General features: G+C 41.8%; 1 protein-coding gene across 6 annotated transcripts in view; it reads right to left on the reverse strand.

Moving 5' to 3' along the window:
• The window catches only part of DAAM1 (dishevelled associated activator of morphogenesis 1), a 156,386-nt gene continuing 135,621 nt past the window's right edge, over positions 1–20,765 (reverse strand). For all 6 annotated transcript variants that reach the window (XM_036435127.2, XM_036435136.2, XM_036435153.2 and 3 more), the window contains 8 exons: positions 19,179–19,285; positions 17,386–17,474; positions 16,103–16,271; positions 11,891–11,998; positions 10,470–10,530; positions 7,974–8,105; positions 3,951–4,121; positions 1–2,692 (listed from right to left, as the gene is read on the reverse strand). In XM_036435127.2, the coding sequence (XP_036291020.1) occupies positions 2,483–2,692; positions 3,951–4,121; positions 7,974–8,105; positions 10,470–10,530; positions 11,891–11,998; positions 16,103–16,271; positions 17,386–17,474; positions 19,179–19,285 (1,047 nt within the window). In that variant the 3' untranslated portion in view covers positions 1–2,482. The remainder of the gene's footprint in view (positions 2,693–3,950; positions 4,122–7,973; positions 8,106–10,469; positions 10,531–11,890; positions 11,999–16,102; positions 16,272–17,385; positions 17,475–19,178; positions 19,286–20,765) is intronic.

Consider the following 20,765-nt stretch of genomic DNA (forward strand, 5'->3'; position numbering starts at 1 on the left):
CCCAATGAATTCATCTCTTTATTGCATATTGCTATTTAAAAAAATGTACAATTTCATAACACATACAACATTTTCTTCTCGGTACTATAGCAACGGTTTTGCACCTAAAGACTAAGTGGATCCAACTACTAAGCTATTAAGATACAAGACATACAATTAAGTTTACAAATTAAAATGCTTTTTCTTTTTGGCATTAATTTAAAAAAACACAAAATTTAAAATACACACCCAAGAGAGAAAAGTGGCTACTTACACCAGCACCAATCTAAAAAAGTAGATTTTTTTTTTCCAACATGGCACATGGAATTACCTGCACACAGCTTTTGGGGAAAGAAACCAAAAAATGGAAATGGCATAGGAGGCAAACCAGGATGGTCATCTCAAAATGAGGATGATGGGAAAGGGCAAGAGGGACACGACACACAGCTTGCTCCTTTAGTGACTCTCCAACCACTTGTCTATTCCTTAAACTGTAAAACAAAGCCATTTTCACAATACAGTCCCCACATGGAGCCAGACCAAATTCTCCTGCGATAAATAGAAAAGAATATATATAGAGGCACTTTAGTTAAGGAATAGACAAATCCACCAGCATATCCCACTCCTCCTCATCCCAGCCTTTTTGGAACGGTGTCTGCCTGCACCTTTAATGGGGTGTATTTGCAGACCGTGGTAACTGAAGGTTGGGGGAGCCCAACCTCTGCTGTGTGTTCATGTTTTATTTGCTAGTCATTTACTTCTATTCATCATGGAAAGTCACTAAGTTTGCAAGGAAGGGGAAAATGAAAACCACAGCTCTTGACAACTCTTAGAGCATTATTTCACAGCTTCCACACAGCGCAGGGACTTTGCCATCCACGCTAAGCATTATAGTTTATACAAACTATTTTTAAATAGCACGATTCCTGTACAGCGCACGCATTGGTATTTTATTCACCCCTAACGTCCCCGTTAGAACTCGAGTTCCTTGGGGGCAGGGGCTCTGTCTTGCTTACCATTGTAGCCCTACTATGCTTGGCACATAGTAGGTGTTTAATAAATATTTGTTAATTGACTGAAAAACTCCATTTAGTGAGTAAATAATGTTCTAGTGCAACAAGACAAACTACTCTCTCCACAGGAAACCCAACCACAACAGGATAGATGGAAAGAAAAGAGAGATCTTTAGCCCTCCTCCCCCACTACAAATAAATAAAGCAAAGCCAAAAACAGGAAAAAAAAGTGACAGCCCCCTTTATATACCATATAATTTAAAGATATTAAGAGTTGGTAGGTTAATGGTAAGTATCTATATTTTATTTTCTAATGTTCATTGTTTTTATCCATTTCTCCCTGAGAGCTTTATCTTTTGGACTGAAGTTTTACAGGTAGCTTTACTGACACACAATTTAAAATGACAACATATAACAGGAAAGCACTTCAGACATACTTAGAGCTAAATAGATCTCGGCATCTCTGTTGGTGTTGTTGACATTTTGTGCATTTACTAAGTATTCTTTTGTCCAGATCTATATTTACAGAAGATGCAGCTTGTCCTAAAAAAACTGAAAAGAGATAATGAAAAAAAAAAAAAAAGGGAAGGCACCCCATAAACAATTTTAAAAATAATTTTTAATCCTTCAGAGAATCCCTCCTTTTAGGTCTTGGGTGGGAAATTTATTTTTAAAGTTTCTATATCTCGATGGTTAGAACATTCTGGCAGTCTTTTCCTTTAACAAGAGCACAGATTGCATTTAGATAAATAGTGTTCTTCCCGAAAGCAATGTAAAGAAATCATTGGGATGCTTGGCAGAGAACTCAGTGAAATTAAGAATAAAAAATTGATGTCCAAGTTTTAAATAGATGAAAAGATTCTGACTGACATTCTACATAATTCAGATTGTGTGCAAGATGTCCTCCATGAACAGTTACAGACGCCTCCCCACACCCACGTCAGAAATCGGCGCTGGCCCTGGCAGGTCCTGATGCGATGCACCGGCATCACATGGGCGACCACCAAAACCACTTTAAATCTGTATCTTCCCAACACCAGCTTCACCAATGAGAATGATTCCAGAGCGTACCAAGCTTGGAAACCATGTAATATTTCAAGCTTATTTTTTTCTTTTTTTCTGTCTTTTTACTCGAGGGAATGTCTGTGTCATCTCTTTCAGGAGACAGAATTGTGCTTCTGAACAGGCGTGGTGTTCAGGGAAGAAGACGAGCCACACTCAATATGAATGCATACACCAAGGGCTTCTAGGCACAAACATCAACGCAGGCTTTTAAAAACCATACAGATAGGTCTCCAGACAACACTCAGACTTCTATATACACGTTTAATATACATATACACATACATTTACATACACACACACTCACACCTGTACTCACAGATGGAAGGAGAAATTGCCACTGTTCGGATTGCAAGGCAGTGTACTGAAAAGTTCTAGTCACTTCAAAGGGCTGCTAATGAGCTTTCTAAAAAAGTTTTCAAGGAAAATTAGAAATTAAGCTTTGTTACTGGTCTCTCTCGGCTACTGTCCGTCATCTGGTTGGTGATGCGTTTGCGATTCCGTTTCAGTTTAGAGAGGTCTTTGTCAAACACTTCTCCTGAGCGCAGAGCTGAAACCAGGTCGTCGAACTCGCCGCCTTCCTCGCTATTCTCCTTAGCTTTTCTTATTTTGCGTTCCCTTTCACGCTGTTCTTTGAGCTGCAAACGGAAAGCACCCTCTTAGAAGTGTCAAAGTGCTGGATTTTGTTTACAGTGGCGATGAATTCTGTGAAATACAGCCACGCTCAGCCATGTTCATCTACAGCTGCCAACCTCCCTCAGAGGCACAAGAGAGGGATCACTGGGACTTGGCTCATTGTGGAAGCAATAACCAATAGAGAAAAGTGACCTCTACTTTGTGATTAGAATATCACTGTCTAGAATCTGGGGAAACCTCATGATACTCCAGTTAAAGAGCAACTGAAGCAATTTCTATTTCTATAATTGAATGAGAACATAATCACTATTAAACTGACCCCAAATATTGGCTTCTTTGATGGTACAGAGAGACTAAAAGCAAATACTCATCGGGCCACTCTCCTTACATCAAAGGCTTAGGCGGTGTCTACTGTGAATGCCTGGGACCTGCTATACAACTTACTATTATTAAAAGCCAATAATAATAAATAGAAACCCACACATAAAATACATACACCCATACACATACATTATAGAAAAGTTGGATAATTCAGATACACAAAAAGGAAAAAATTCATGCTTGCTTAATTCTTTTATGTATTAGTTTGTTAAATTTATTGGGGTGACATTGGTTAACATGAACATAGAGGTTTTAGGTGTGGGTTTCTATGTTAAAGATATGTATATTGCTCTGTGTGCCCACACCAAAGTCAAATCCTTTCCCGTCACCATACCCTAGGTTAATTCAAGAGATAATCATTGTGAACTTTTTGGGGGAATATCGCACTACTATTATTTCTGTATTTACACTTATTTTACATTAAAAAAAGATTTCATGTAGAAATCATTTTGTAAATTTTCTTGCATTATTAAATAGTCTTTGAAGACATGACTTTTAAGGGCTGCGTAAATATTCCTTCGTGTAGCTATTATTCATTTTAAGAACTTATGCCTTTTCAGGTTGTCTGCAGTTGGGGCAATTATAAAGGCTGCTGTTCTCATGCAAATTTATAATAATATCTTTAGACTAATTTCTAAGAGATGGAGTTCCAGATAAAAAAAATGTGGATATAATTTGGGGGGCTTTGGACATAGACTGCCAAATTGCCCCAGGGAAACTTTATGCCAATTTAAACTTCAAGCAGCATTCTAGAGAGTTCTCTGACGTCCTCCTTCTTGCCACCACACCAGAGGGCTATTGAAAAACCAAGAGTTGAAGCAACAGACCTTCTAGGAGGTGGGATAGGCCAACCAGCCAACTAACTCATCATTCTCTTACCTGAGCTTCCATGCGTGCTCGGCGCTCTTCCTCCTCCTTCCTCTTTCGCATGTTTTCGTTCTCTTGTTTGGCTTCGGACACGGCTTGAAGGAACTGATCGAAAATGCCAAAGAACTCATTTGGCTGCATTTTGCCAGCCTCTTCCCCAAAGTGCTTCACTGCTTTAGTAAACTGGAAAAAAGGAGGTTTTAGTAAGTCTGGTGTTCCACCATCAAATCTAAATCCCTCCGGCACTCAAGCTCAAGTGGAGCCAAATTTAGCTTGCGGGATTTGAGTGAGTTTACATTTGTCTTTGGCTGCCACATGTGTCCATCAGTCACTTTTCAAGTAAAAGAATTAATACTCCTCAACTTTTGAAACCATTTATTCTTGTCTGCCTCATTTCAGCTAAACATCTATGATTACCTCCTATGACTTTTTATTAACTAAACAGTAGTAAAAACAAGAAAGCAAAATATCATAAGGCAGAGCACTCAAGACATAAAACTAATAGCAAACTCAGCAGGGGTAGGGAAACTTGTACTTTTAACTTCTCTTTGAAGTAGTTTAATATCATTTATTGGTGCCATATGGTCAATATAAAAAACAAATGGGATCCAGTGCTTCTTAGCATTATCATATTTCCTGGGCCTCAATTAGAAAACAATAACTGACTATTAAGGGAGAATTTTAAAAAAATATTAAAATATATGAACATGATAAAATAGTATTTTCAGTCTTTTTAGTTTTAACTGTTTCTAATGTTAGTTCTTCTGGAAGTTATCTTCATAACTTGAAATCACGTGCTTCTAGGAGTCAGCGTCATTACGATCATCCAAATATATTCAATGCTGGTCCAATTGTTGGTTAGATTTTTTCTTTCTCTACAATGGTCTAAGGCTGTTACTCCTAAGCTACTAAGAATGGCGTTTCTAGCTTCAAAGTGAAGTAAAAGATCACTGCCTATGCCTAACTCACTACTTAAAAATTTCCAGAATTTTAATTTTTTTCATATTTAGACAATAAAGTTTATGTTGTTCCTTCACAAAAGTTTCTAACTACTTTTATTTATTTTTTGCATGACTTGCCTAATTACTACATTTTTCTGACATTTCAGTGATACATCTACCTAAAGGAAATGAAGGGGAACAGTAATTTATTTAGTCTCTTTTTGTTTTTTTTATCCCACCCTCCAGTTTTGAGATATAATTGCATACAGCACTGTATAAGTTTAAGATATCCAGCGTCATGTCTGGACTTACAATATTTGTGAAATGATTACCATAATAAATTTAGTAAATAGCCATCATATCATATATACAAATAAAGAAAAAAAGGAAAAATATATTTTTCCCCTTGCAATGAGAACTCTCCAGTCTACTCTCTTAACACCTTTCAACCCCAGCACACAGCAATGCTCCCTACAGTCATTGTGGTTAGAACATCACAGCCCCAGGACCGACTTATTTGAGTAGATGTTTGTACCTTCTGACTACCTCCCTTCAATTTTTCCTCAATATTTATTCTTAAATAAAAATTTTTAAATTATGTTATACAGTGAGTGGCCAATTATGATCTCTGAACACATAATAATCTAGCCACTCAGTGTGTGTGTGTGTATTAAAGGCCCAGTGCATAAAATTGTATATGGGTGGGGTCTGGCCAGCCTGGTTGGCCGGCCTGCCTGCTGGTCAAACTCCTGGTCAAGGGGACAATTTGCATATTAGCCTTTTATTATATAGGATATACACTGAGTGGCCAGATTATTATATATTCAGAGATCATAATAATCTGGCCACTCAGTGTATATTTGTGTGTGTGTGTGTGTGTGTGTGTGTGTGTGTGTGTGTGTGTATATATATATATATATATATATATATATATATATAAAATTTTATAAATGTTATTTCATATCTTTAATTTATAATACAATATTCCTTTACCACTTTTTCATCACTGAGGAGTTGTTCTCAGTGTTTGACTTATTTGGAAATATTCTATTAGAAACCAGAGCTCTTTAGGAAAAAACACAACATTCTTCACACACCACATACAGCACTCCAGCTTGTTCCATGGTTTTATAAGCTCATTTCTAAAAGCTCTGGTATGAACAAAACGGCAATAGATAGCCTACAATTGTGTTTCTAAAACAGTCAAGTTCATGCACTCCAAGCCATCCTGAATGATCTTTTTATCTAGGAATTCTAGTGTTGATGAAGTCATGTATATTTTTATCTTAGAAACATGGAGAAAACTAGTTCCAGACTAAAGTTCCCACGCTAAAATAAAGAAAAGAAAAAAACCCCACACTGTGTGTATGTTTAAATAAAAGATTAACTATCCAGTTGATTCCTATAAAAATGTTTGAGCCCTTGGTGAAGTAGGTACTATATGCCGGTTAGGGAGGGAGGTCCCCTTCCTTACCGAGTGTGTAGGTGGGCAAACACAGACATGGAGGCTATCCCGGTGGAGGCTGCTGGCATAGTTGATCTATCGCATTCTTCAGAGGTTGGATCTCTAACAGCAGTCATTGAAGATGTATTGTCTTTCCATTTATGTAATAACTAGGGGCCCGCTGCAGGAAGATTCCTGCAAGCAGCTGCTGCCACCCACACTTTCCCTCTGGCAGCCGCCTTGCTTTCTGCTTTCCCTCTCTCTCCCTTCTATGCTGTCTTCAGACTTCACTCCTCCCTCCCAAAGCATATGTAAATTAACTGCCATCTTTTTTTGGATTAATTTGCATACTTGCTCTGATTGGCTGTGGGCGCAGCGAAGGTATGGTCAATTAGCATTTTTCTCTTTTATTAGTGTAGATGTTGGAAATGGGGCTGAATGTTGATACTACTTAATGTATCTCCTTTTTAATTTTAACTAGTATGTGTGCACACTTACAGAACAAGCATCCAATTTTATAACTGAACATGTGACTACAGAATAATGGCATCCATTACTCAAGTTGCAAAGGAAAGATTCAAGTTAAAGTGAAATTTGTGGTAATTGAGAGATGGGTATATGGAAGTACTTAATAGGCCAGGCTTACTATAATTTATAAGCAATGAGAAAGACAATGAGAGACTATATGCCTATATATATATATATATATATATATATATATATATCATGAAGATGTATATATTTTGGAAGAGGAAATAACGAGAGAGAGAGAGAGAGAGAGAGAGAGAGAGAGAGAGAGAGAGAGAGAGAAGAGAAGAGAAGGGAAGAGAAGAGAAGAGAAGAGAAGAGAAGAGAAGAGAAGAGAAGAGAAGAGAAGAGAAGAGAAGAGAAGAGAAGAGAAGAGAAGAGAGAAAAGGGGCAGGAGAATTTAAAGGGCTTAATAATTAACCAATACAAATTTTTCCTTTATAAAAACACAAAATTTTGAAATAGCAAAAATTATAAAAAGAAACCTTACTAAAAAGTATTCACCTGGCAACAAGACTAAAGAGGATTAAGAGACACCTCATTTAATTAATTCTTGTTTATTCATTTTGATTGTCTTTATTGTTTATCATTTGTCATGGAATTGTCTATTATTGCACAGCGAGTATAGTTTACAGACTCTCTCTTGAAAAAAACAATCAATTCCTAAAAATAAAAACATTTTTGCAAACTGTCAGAAGAATAAATTACTCTAAACGTACACTCCACTGTGAATCTTGTATGTGGGCCATCCCCGGCCCTTGGAACTTGGCCTGAGTTCTGCTAGAGATTCAAGAGGGAGGACCCTGTCCTCCGGAGCATCTCAGGAGAGACACCGAGGCACATGGTCTTGTCACACCTGGTCTCCCATTTCCTGACTTTTCCTTTCATAATCTCTTTTCTGGTTTCCAGTGATAAGTACTTTGACTCACTAATAATCAACAGAAAGCTGTCCTACTTAATTTACTGGTTTTACACCATTCGGATGCTTCATAGTCTTGCTAAGTTAAAGGCAACATAGGCCAGGCAGACAGAAAGGGTGTGTTTTAATTAAGGGGATGGGGAAGAACATATGCTTATAGTATAATATGGGAAAGCACCAGCCCTGTGCAAGGGGAAACTTACCAGATCTTTAGCTTCTGCTAGAAGATCTTCAACATCAGAGAAGCTGAAGCTGGCCACTGTGATGAACTGGCTGACAACGGACACAAACTTGTCTCCAGGCTGCGGGGGCTGAGTCTTCTGATATTCCAGCTCCTTAAACCCAGGAAACGGACAATGTCAGCGTAGGCCTTGAATGCAGACACACCTTGTCTCATTCTCCATATGCTCAAATTAATACGTCAGAAATCTGCCCTCTGCCCACCATGCTAGGCCATGTCTATGTGCACACATATTTGCAACAGCAATTTATTCAGTTGTCTGCATACAGTATCAGTGTGACTCCTTACACTGGTTTAAACATAAGCAGGTTAGTATCTGGATAGAATTAATAAAAGTTAAACAAGAACTCTGGTTCCTTGATTTTTTTTTTCTTTCCCTCTCTGCCAAATCTACTTACTTCCCAAACCATGATATCTGGGTAGGTAGGATTTCAACTGCAGCTACCATTTTCCTTCTTGTCCACCCAGTGATTCAGTTTTTATGAACAGACAGGTGAGGAGTATCAGTGCCTTGTTAATTATCCATATTCTCCATTACCATGGTGATGAACTCACATTATTCAAATTTAATAATTAATTTCAATCATGACCGGTACCAGATGCACTTGCTTATTTAATCCCCAAACACCACAATGAGTGAGGCATTGTAGAGGGTTTTAAATCCTTGTGCACAGTCACATAACTGATGTATGACAGGGCCAGAATTTGAACTCAGGTCTGCCTGACTCCAGAGTCTCAGTAACAACGATGCTGTGTACCAATAGACGTAATCGGATCTATTTCCTTCTTCACCTGCTTTGGCAGATGAGCCAACAAGCAGGCGTGTAGGTCACAGGCTATGGGCTCTGACTCAGCTCTGCCACTGGTTTGGTTCTGATCTGTGACAAGTGGCCGGGCCTCAGTTTCTTCACTTATAAAAGAAGGACAGCATCTACAGCACCATGAGAGTCAAATGAAATCACAGAAGTGGAAATTCAAACTATGGAGCTTGCTCTGATGGAGAAAATGGCTATAATCCTAGCGCTTTGGACACTTAGCATTGTTTGTGTGTGAGAGACGTAGATGTGACGGCAGTTCTAAAGTGTTTTATTAGTGTACAGTTTCAAAAGAGCAATATAATCACCTTTAGCCAATCACAATTAGGACACATGAACATTTATATTTCCTTCCCACGCTGCCTCTTGACATTTAAGCTGCTGGGGAGGGGAGGGGAGGCTTCTGGAGCCCCTTTCCTATGAAGAGTGTGTGACAGTGTACATGACCCAGGGCCAGAGAGATTTCAGCAAAACTACCTTTCATAAACCCCAAACACAAAGCTTCCTTTCCCCGTCCTGCCCCGCCCCGCGCCTTGCTGTGAAGTAGCTTTCAGCTCAGCTGCGAGGGTCGGAGCGGCCATGGTCAGGCTGTAGGGTGGTCATGACTGCCATTCCAGCTCGAGAAAGCCTTTTCCCGAGAGGAAGTAAAACAGCCTCGTCCCAAGCGGCCCTTCTCCGTTTGCCTCTGAAGCTGAGGATGTCCCAGACTCCCCCAGTCTCGCCCACTGGGGCTGGGAGGAGGGTTCACTCAATCAGTTCAGCGGCTTCTCTTTTTAAACCGCTCCCCTCCTCCCCAGGGGGAAAGAAAACCTTACATGCTTCCCAGTTTACTAAAAGCCAACGGAAAAGATCAGACAGTATAACTTCAATTTTTGTTGAGCTATGTGTTTAATGAAGTTAATTCCCTTCTATGGCATCATTTTGAGAAGTATTTAGGAGGGGCCCCTTTCCAAGCTGCCTGCGAATCGGCCTCCCTCCCCTAGGGCCGGAGCAGAGCCTCTCCTGAGCGAGGCTCCTCACACCACCAGGTTGTCTGTGACCCTGCACATCTCCCTCCCAGGCGCCTTGGCCTACCTTCCTTCTCAGCATACCTCATGCCATCTCTGCCAGAAAGGAAGCTTCCTCTAACCAACACATGCCAGTCATTCCCAGCCTCCGCCAGCCTCAATTCCCCTCTTCCCGAAGCCACCTTGGCCATCACCGTGCTTTTCAAGAGGTGGCCACACTGGGCAAACATGATGCTCTCTGGACTGACTGCCCTTGGCCATTGCAACACCTGGACAGCAAAGACTACGAATCGTCCCGACCCCTTGCCTTGAGAATAGACCATACTCCTAAGTGTCTGCTCAATACACACTCCCCAAACACAACAGAGAAGTTCCATGACTCTACGGAGAGAGCACACATCATTTATTAACAGGACGGGAACACTGTGAGGATCCCTGAAGATGATCTAGTCCAGCCCACGTTAGTGAGCCCTGCCTCCAGGCAGGAAACCCTGCTGCCTAGCTGGGTTTGCTTCTTTCGTGTTGCTGTTTTGTTTTAAGTCAGTAACTGTTTATGGGGGCACACCACGTGCCGGGTATCACCAGCACCAGACGGAGTTGACGAGACGGGGAATTAGAAAAGAAACACACACTCACCATCTCCACCGCTTTCAGGCCACTTCTCAAGGTACCTATTTCTTTGTCCAGCTCCGTCATGCTGTTATAAAGAGCAGCATTTAGTAATGAACATGTGACTCACATGTATTAAATATATGATGGCTTTAATATTTCATGCTTCAGTGTTCAGATTTCACAGAAAGACAACAGCATTTTAAACTCATGGAATTATGGTTTGTTTTGTTTTTTTCTTTTCCACAGCCAACAGATCTGTTTTAGTATAGGTTAAAAATAGCAGAATAAAAATATCTCTCCATACATACAAAAATATTCCATGTTTTAATCTCAAAGACATCACTTACGCAAATCACGCTATGCGAAAATGAATGTCTTGCCATGTGTGTCGCCCTTTGAACAAGTAAAAGAAGCGAGCTTGTCCACAGCCACAGCCACAGCCACATCCACAGCCACAGCCACGCTGTGCTCTTTATAATTAATGTGTTGCTTTTCACTAAAGCTCCAGGGATGTTAAAATTGCAAGGTGATGGCTTAAATTTCAATCAACAATTATTTTTCTTAAGGTTGTCCTAACTAGTTTTTATCTTTAAAAACTAAAACAGAGAAAACTCCCTGGACTTCTTCCATAACACTTTCTATTTAACGACTTTTAAATTAGAGAATATAACTGATAATCCACATGCAAACAAATTCACCAACACTTCATTTTTAACTTCGCGTCTTACATGGTACATTTCTACCAAACTCTACAAACAGAGAGAAAGCCTGCTTGTCATGCTTTTCAAATTCACTACAAAAAGATACAGCTAAAATGTTATATATATATATATATATATATATATATATATATATATATATATATGGCCAAAAGTAGGAGGCGAGAGAGCAGCAAGGGAAATTGCCTGCTCCTCAGTCTCTGAAAAGTGGTGTGAAGTTTGTGGTAAAACTTTGGCTGCTTTCCATTTTTTATTTTTAGTGCCTTCATTTGCATAAGGCTGCTTTCCATTAAAAGGTTGCCTTGGTTTCTGGGAGTGTGTGTGCACATGTGAAAGCTACCAGCTACGCCCTGACATTAGTCTTCTATTTGCTTACCCATCTATCCTCACTTACTACCTACATTTTAATATAACTGCCTTTGAAAAGTTATACTAGTGAAACCACATTCCTTAACTCATAATGCATACTCTAAATAAACCCATGATGAGGTCTTGTGGAAGTAAGCACCACATGCAGGAGTACTCCAAAGGAGCTAGCACACACACACATATTCAAAACCATGTCACACATCTGAGTGATTTGGATAAGATTCAAACCTGACTTCGTATACTAGTATTCAGGGGCAAGCAAGCAGAAGGACCCCTTTCAGGCAAAGCTAACTGACTCTCTCAATGGCTAAGGCACAGTTCAAGTGACATGAAAACTAAAAATTTCACTGTACTTACTTTACTTTTGCTGCTTGAGGAATGTCCCTCAGTTCTTCATTAAGGTTGAGAACCTTGGGGTATTTATTTTCCACAATAGTTATGAGATAGTGCAACAGTGTAATGTTCCTACAATTAAAGAAGAATATTAATCATGATTAATATCTGCATGTGATTTGCACATTCAAGTGGTTGAACCCACAAGAATGCTATATTCCTGCATTAATTTCAAATTTTGGAGGTTCCTATAAGGCAAGGCTTCTCAAAAGAAGGGGATATTGGGAGAGTCTACATGAATTTTATATACACACTAGAGGCCAGGTGCACGGATTCATGCACTTGTGGGGTCCCTCAGCCTGGCCTGCACCCTCTCATAATCCAGGACCCCTCTGGAGAAGTCAGACTGCCAGTTCCAGCCCAATCGCCACAGGCCAGGTGCACGAATCCGTCCACAGGCCTCTAGTATGTGTATGTTTGGTTAATCTCTTCCCGCCCTCCCTCCTTCCCTCCTTCCCTCTGAGATTCATCCGTCTGTCCCACGTTCCCAAGCCTGTGCACTGAGTGTCTGCCCCCTGATGTCAATGTGCATCACAGCAGCCAGTCAAATGGTTGCTTAAGCTTTTATATATAAAGATATGTCAAAAGGAAGCGGACATCTTCTATAAGGGAAGGACAGGGGGTAGGAATTACTTCTACGGCCCATAATGAACAGCCTTCAACATCTGGGTGATTGAAATGAAGCTGAACCATTACCATTGGAGGCATACCCTCACAGCGCATCTGCCCACAGAAGAGGTGTGCCCGCAGAGTGCATACCAGGCAGGGTGGGAGAGGGACCGAGGGATGTTTAATTCACTAGTGAGGATAGCTATTTCAAGTCTAAAAGTACAGAGCAGCAACTCACTGATGACAATTACCGATAGTCTCATTTACAGTTTCTTTGAACTCCATGATAACTGTTTTCCCCTCTGACTTACTTGCTTTGCTGTTGTGGCAAAGGGTAGTCAGAGAGTTAGAAAGCTCCCAATTTTAGGGCTGGTCCTGGAAGTGAACCAGGGCTGTGCCATCATGGATATGATGTCCTGGTGGCCAAGAACCCACTTCCTAATTTTAGCAACACTTCAGCTCCTAACTGCATAACCCACCTCCCTCTTCAGCGGTGACAGGCCTGAACCCTCACTAACCTGGTTTGAAAAGGCAGGAGTCTCAGAACACTATTAGGGAAAGCTGTGGAAGTCTGGCCCTGTTGTCCCTGACTCCACTGTGTAATCATCACCTGGACTTTATACCTGGGCCCAACTGAGAGTCATTTAATTGGAATGAGGTAGGGCCAGGTGTGGGCATTTTTTTTTTTTTTTAATTAATCCTCACCCAAGGATATTTTTTCCATTGATTTTCAGAGAGAGGGGAAAGGAGGAGGAAGAGAGAGAGAGGACAGAAATATCAATGTGAGAGAGATACATCAATGGGTTGCTTCCTGTATGCGCCCTCCTGTTCGATCCCACTGGAATCAGGGATTGAACCTGCAACCCAGGTATGCACCCTTGACTGGGAATTGAACCTGCAACCCTTCAGTGTGTGGGCTGTGGCTCTAACCACCTTGCCACCAGGGCAAGGTGTGGGTATTTTTAAAAACTCTACAGTGATTCTAACAGCCAGGATCAAGAACTACTAGTCTACTTAAAGTTATCACAATCAGGACACAATGCATTTCTTTTAAAATATTTCCATAATTCTTAGATGGCTTCTAATCCACAATGCTGTCACAACAGCCAACTCACCTCCAGTTCAAGTAACAGCTGCCACGGTTTTCTCTTCCACAACAGTGAAAACCACTCTAATTACCCCCGCAGCTTCAGAGTCAATGTAATATTGTTCCTCTGAGTCAACTGACTCACATGTAAAAAAAAATTCCCCTATTTTTTCCCCCTCTCAATAATTAGAGAACAATTGCTCAGCAAAGTAAAACAGTGGTTAAAAATTGCAGCTGTATCACCGCACGTCAGCTTTGCAGTTCCCAGAATCTACGTGACTATCTGCCCATGTGGAGCAGCCTGAGGGAGCAAATTCCCAACCACCATCAAAAACAGGGAAAAGCCATTTTTCTTCATTATTTCAGATAAATGCTTTGTTATATAGAAAAAAATTAAACTTAACTGACCACATATATCTTTCTTAACATAGAAAGATTTAAAACCAGATCTGAGACCTAGCTGGTTAGGCTCAGTGGATAAAGCACAGACTGAAAGGTTTGAGTCTGGTCAAGGGCATGTACCTTGTTTGCAGGCTTGATTCCCAGTCCTGATCAGGGTGCGTGCAGGAGGCAACCAATTTAAGTGTTTCTCTCTGTTTATCTCTCCCCTTCCCTCCCATTCTCTCTCTCTCTCTCTCTTAAAAAAAAAAAAAAAAAAAATCAATGGGAAAAATATCTTTGGGTGAGGATTAACAAAAAATTAAAAATAAAACCAGATCTGAGCTTCCATATATGTTTGTTATTCAAATAACACCTCATTGGACTGAATACACATTCTTGGAGAATAAGAAAACAACTCAGTCGCACATTTGATCATCCTCTTGTCATGATCAGAAACAAGCCTCTAACATAGAGTGACTGCACCCTTCATGCTGATTGCTCCCCCATCCTGTGCAGTTTGGTTAGATTCAATGAATATTTAAAGAGTGCTTATGGGCAAGGCCCTCTGCCAGGCACTGTAGTTTATTAGACACTGTGCTACTTCAGGAGACAAATATTCACAAGCAGAGAGAAGGGGAAAAAGAGAGAGATCAGAAATGCTTTCATTTTATTTGTTTTGAAAAGTCTTGCGGAGTAGATAAAATCTATAACTTCAGTAAGCAGTTCATCCCACAGTAAGGGTCAGGTTATTAGTAAGTTGGGGAGGGCAAAGGGTATCAGAGGCTTGTGTGTGTGTGGGGGGTGTGTTAAAGGGGGAAAAGAAGAGGGAGTGGGAGAACAGGACTGACTGGTGATGAGGGTTTCTGTCCTATCCAACCTGCAAGCCCAGGTGAAGAGAACACCCTTCTGTAAAGAGGTGGCTGCTCCTGACATTGTAAGTTAAGATGCCACAGTTATTTACTACAACCCCTAAATAAGACCTGTTTTTTGTAGCGTAGAGCTGCAGGCAGAGCAATGACAGGTGTCAAATACCTGTAAGGCCAAATACCCTGCTCGCTGTGACCCTGAGCAATTGGAATGAGTGCCCCAGTTTCCTTATCTGACAGCAGGGGATGCAGCACTTGGCCCATGTCCTTCACCGGCTGGAGTGACAGTCAATGTGGAAGTGCCCAAGAAAGGATCAAGTGTTTACAGTGAAAACAAGGTGGCGGTGAGGAAACAACAGCTCTCCTCTGTTCATCCATCTCTGCACAGCGCAAGAATAAGGCTAGGCCCCGAAATTTAACGCATTATTTCCTATGGATTTAGAGTGGTCATAACGCCCTGCCTCAGTAAGCCTCCCTAGTTAGGAATGATTAGGGTGAACAGCTCACATACGTTGAAAAAGAATGAAGGTATAGAGAAGTTGATCTTAGAAACAGTTGTGCGTGTTTCTTTGAAGTCAGTGAGAACCTTAGAGACCTGTGGCTCTTAGGGAGAGGAGACTTATGTGTTAATGGCTGTCCCTGCTAATGACATCAGAGCATTTCCACTCCTCAGTGTCCCCAACAGTCTGTCCACCTGAAACCCACTTTCTAGGAAGCACTTTAACAAGCCTTGGGATGAGCAGCTGAGCACCAACAGCCAGGAGACATTTACCCCATCCTTCTTTCACTGTGAAAGCCCAGTATGCCTCAGGTCTGCTGCCAGATGTCAGGTTTAGAGCTTTTTCCCTGCAACACCGGTCTCTGTGGGGGGAGTGACTGGGAGTGATGCACAGACTATGCAAACACTGATCACGGTCTCTTTCTTGATCTGGCACTAGTTATACAGATGTGTTCAATTTGTGAAGATTCAGCAAAATGTACATTTATAATTAGTGAATTTGTCTTTAGTCTGAATGAAAAGTTTATCTAAGAAAACCCAACAAACAAAAAACTTGGACTGGATGATATCCCTGTGGACTGAAAATGGAGGGAGGATAATGGCTCACTAGGAAATTGGGGGGACCCATGCTTGTGAGAGAGGAGAGAAGAGGGAGAGAGACAAGTGTACACCAGTAACTGCAGGATCAGAGGGCCCAGATTTAAGCCGTGGGTCCTCCAAGATCCCATACTTACTTGTCAATACTGGATTTTGTGTCAGCGATCTTGTTTAGGCTGGATATCTTGAATCCATATGCATTGCCTCTTTGGCCTTTATTCATGTAATTTCCAAATGCCAAAACCACTTCCAGCAACTGCTTCAGGGCACTGCTCCTAAACACCTCCTCCGAGCCAGAGCGGATCGCTTCAAAACAAAACATGCACAAACACAACTATGACAACCGAGACTTCTCAGTGAAACCCATCCTAACTCCACACACTGAGTATGTATTGAAGATCAAGGCTGGGTTGTTAGATGGCCAGGGCACTTTTGAAACACCTGAATTAGAAGCAAAAAGCAGGAGGACAGAGAGCTGGCTAACCCTGCTGAAGAGGCCCACAGGCAGTTGCACAATCCTATCCCTTTCCAGGGCTTTTCTTGGCTGACTTATCAACCAGAAGCAGCTAGAAATACACAGAACAGAAAGTGCACTTCCCACATTCCTTTGCAAACACTTTCTTGCCTGGTGTGAGTCAGATCAACAGGCTTGCTGATCAATTCCATTGATAAAAACATTGGTCAGTTGTGTTGCATGTTACAGCTTGTAGTGGCATCAGGGATCAGGGCCCGAGCAGGGTCCCGGTTCCAGCCAGCCTTCTGGGACTGTGCTCTCCAGCTGCCTCCACCACATTTCAAACATTTACAAATTTAATCATCTCAAAATCAATCCACATTGCCGAAACCGGTTTGGCTCAGTGGATAGAGCGTTGGTCTGTGGACTGAAAAGTCCCAGGGTCAATTCCGGTCAAGGGCATGTACCTTGGTTGCCGGCACATCCCTGGTAGGGGGTGTGCAGGAGGCAGCTGGTCGATGTTTCTCTCTCATTGACATTTCTAGCTCTCTATCCCTCTCCCTTCTTCTCTGTGGAAAATCAATATTAAAAAAAAAAAAAAAATCAACCCACATTTATAGCTTCAAGTCTTTCCTTAGAAAAATCTAGTAAGGCCCTGTTGCAAGAAAGCTAATGAAAGGTTTAATGTTAGTAGCAGTCAAATATATTCCTCAGTCACACCATGTGGTCAAAACGCCAGTTCCGCAGAGGAGTCAGGAAGTGTGCTGTGAGCTCCTGAGCCCAGGCCAGGCCAGGCCAGCGAGCCAGGTGCTGACAATAAGTAATCACCTGACAGAATCCAAAAAGATTTCGAGCAAAAACATCACCAAAGGAATCCTGTTTACTGTATGCGTTAGTATTGTACTTGGACATGGGCACTTAAAATGAACATCATTTGCAATCCGGGTGGCTTGATTTTGACTTTACCTTCCACTTTAGGTTTAACTTCTGCTACACGCTCTGCAAACTTCTTTTTGAAGTACAGCGACTGCAATCTTTGCTGATAATGATTAATTCTGTAAGAGCAAGCATAGACTAATGAGCATTCACTTCATATGCCTATGTTCATTCAATGGATTTGGACGGGAGGTACCTCAGAGCCCTCTCCCCAACCCCAGAATCTCTGTTTCTCTCTCTCTCTCCTGGAGAGAAGCATGGGCATGAGGCAACTTTGCCTTGAGGGCCCACTTTCCTAGGACCTACAGGGGAACTGGGCAATTGCACCAGGGTCCTCCTCTCCAATCAGATTAGACAATGGCTGGCTGCAGTTGACTAAAGACCCCTTTCCTTCCTTCAAGTCACAGAAGTTCTTAAACAGAGAAGAGGTAAAAAGAAATGTAAATGATAAGACTCCCCATTCTGCTGCAAATAAAGGGCTGTTTCCTACACTTCACTCCTGGATTCTTAACTTTCCCCAAGTCTGCCTGTGGCAAAAGCACAGAGAAAAACTGCCTCCAGCACTTTCTCCTCATACCATCTTCTCCTCACTCACATCTCCACATATTCTTCTTCCCTGTAGCTCCCTATCTGCTCCCTCAGGGCTGGCAAGCTCTGCCTTCCAAGATAGCAACTGGCTATCTGAGATAACAAGGACAGATCTGGCCTCTGGTCACCACCAAGATTAGAAGCTCTAAGCTGCTGAGGAGAGAGTGGACATTTTGGTTCAGATCTTCTGGAATTACTGCCTCTCTGGCTCTCTGGAGGACATTTCAGACCAGTAGGACCAGGGATCAGCCCCTCATCCAAATCTATACTATCCAATCAGGCAGACCTGGATTTGTGGTCCAGGTTCTCTATTAGGTGACCTTGAACAGGTCCCTTAACTACGCTGTTAAGTGGAAGAGAACAGCTCTGGACCTCACAGCCCTTCAGGCAAGGCTGACAGGAGGACTAAGTAAGATGATGCACGTAAAGTTCTAGACAAAGACTACGTGGAACTATTGCAGGTGGCCATCCAGTTTGTCTACACAGGTTACTGGGCACACCTGTCAAAATTTCAAAACCATCCTTTGTCCTGCAGTAGGCAAGTTGAGACAGAACACAACAACAAAAAGTCTGGATTAGACAGCAACATGGAGTAAGAGGTATGTCCACGTTGGCTACACACGTTGGCCTCTGGCACTCAGAAGTGCTCCGCCCTAGGCTGACTGAGTTTCAGGACTGCTGGTCCTTCTCTAGCAGAATCAATTCACTAGGCCTGGGAGGGTTCCTACATGCAACTCACACGCCAGAGTCAACTAAGAACAGTGGCTGCTGCAGGGACTTCTGGAGGCTTGGAAAGCTTGCCAAGGCTCTGTGGGAAGAATGCCACCATGGATTAGTGATGTCTGCTTGTGTCATGATTCAACACCCAGACCTGTCTGTTCAGCTGTGAGCTCCAGGTTGACATCAGAGTCTGTCCATCATTGTGGAAGTAGTAGGGAGAGTGAGAAACAATCCCCCCAAATCAGAGGTGAGGAGAACGACCCTGAATGGAACCAGAAAGTTATGATTGAATAGGTCGAAACTCATGAGTCAAAAAGCCCAGAAGTAGAGATAATAGTGAGGAAACCCTGACCCTGTCTCACCCATGGACAAGGACTCAATTAAGCAAAACAAATTCCACACAACTCTGACTTGAAAAGATTCTGCAATTCAAAAAGGCTCCAACATGAAGCAAAAGCTTAACTTCCTTGGAGAGGTAAGGGACGTCTTCACTTTTTAAGCATTTTAAAACTCACCGGCTCATCTCAAAGAGGAACCTGTCAGCCTTGGCCATCCGATCCAGCTCATGTTTATGTTCCTCCAGAAGGTCAATGTCACTTTTTTCAGGAACAAATTTCAAGAGCTAAACAGGACACACAATATTAAAAGTGAGGTGTGTAACTTAAATTTCTTCAGTAATTTTTCACCCTTTCAGTTAATTTGTCCCAAGATGGAAGTTTAACTTTTGATTAATTTATAAGCTCTGCTCACAAGTGATTGTTAAGATACACTAGAAATGACTAAATCTTTCCATTTTTACTTGAAAGTGGACAATTGGTGTAAGATTCATTTCTGGCCCCTTTCTGTTCTGTCCTGCCTCTCAAGCCAGAATACGGCAGTTCTTCACCATGCCCTACTTTCACAGAGACCTTCTGAGGGCCCTGGAGATCCCACCCTCTCATTAGAAGATGGTATAAACAAGCTCCAGAAGGGTTAGCAAACTTCCCTCAGGATTACAAGGCAAGAGTGTGTCATCACCAGAAACAGAATCTGAGTCTCTTGATGCCCAGCTCTACCCCTTTTTTCTATTACATCATGCTGGGATGAGTTATTCTATGTGTATTTTCCACTCATTTTGCTTATCTAATTCTCTCTCTCTCTCTCTCTCTTTTCTTTATGTAGACTTGGATGAGAGGAATGAAGTGGGATTTGAAGCTTTTAAGTCCATACTTTATTTTGGAGGAAGAAATGACATGGAATGTGGAATACCATGTCAACAGAAATACCATTTAGAGTGGAAAAGTACTTCTTGTGTGTCTGATTAAAGGAACAAATATGTGTACATGCACACAGGCGTGTGTGCTATTTTCTAGACCAAATGCCTGCGCACATTTAAATAAAATTACACCGACCCGGTGGGCCCCAAAGTCCTCCCTAGAACTTGATGCTGACATTGGGTGCTCCAATTAGCCAGGTTTCAAATTCTGGATTTAACCAGGCACCTCGAAAAGGCCAGTCAGTATGTGTGTGACCAGCAGAGGAAGAGGAAGAGAAGGAGAACGACAGGGAAGGAGGCAAAGGGTATGAGGGTGGAAGTGCAGTGCCTATCGTGTGCCAGGGCCTGGCATGGGTGGCAGAGCACTTATGCAGGTGGAAGAGCAGCTGGACCAGCAGCCAAGGAGGGCATCAGTGGTCAAGGTTGGGGGGTAGCTAAGGCCTGTTAAGAAGTTCAGTCTTGCCCTGACTAGGCAGCTCAATTGTTTAGAATATTGTCCTGATACTCTAAGGTTGCCAGTTCGATCCCCAGTCAGGGTACAAATAAGAATCAACCAATGAATATATACATAAGTGGAACAGCAAATCAATGTTTCTCTCCTCACCCCCCACCATTCTCTCTCTCTCTCTCTCTCTCTCTCTCTCTCTCTCTCTCAAATCAATTAAATTAAAAAGTTCAGTTTTATTTTGAGGGTTCTGGGATAAACTCAAAATTCTAGGTAGGGGAATGAGTCTGCATTTTTAAAAAGGTTACTGTGCCTGAAGAATGGAGGCAGAATTAGAAGGGACCGGAAGGATTAGGGGCTGAGATTAGATGGCTGACGCAGTAATCCGGGGGAGAGGATGGT

The sequence above is a fragment of the Pipistrellus kuhlii genome, unplaced genomic scaffold (genome assembly GCF_014108245.1).
Source record: "Pipistrellus kuhlii isolate mPipKuh1 unplaced genomic scaffold, mPipKuh1.p scaffold_m20_p_1, whole genome shotgun sequence".
Lineage (NCBI taxonomy): Eukaryota > Metazoa > Chordata > Mammalia > Chiroptera > Vespertilionidae > Pipistrellus > Pipistrellus kuhlii.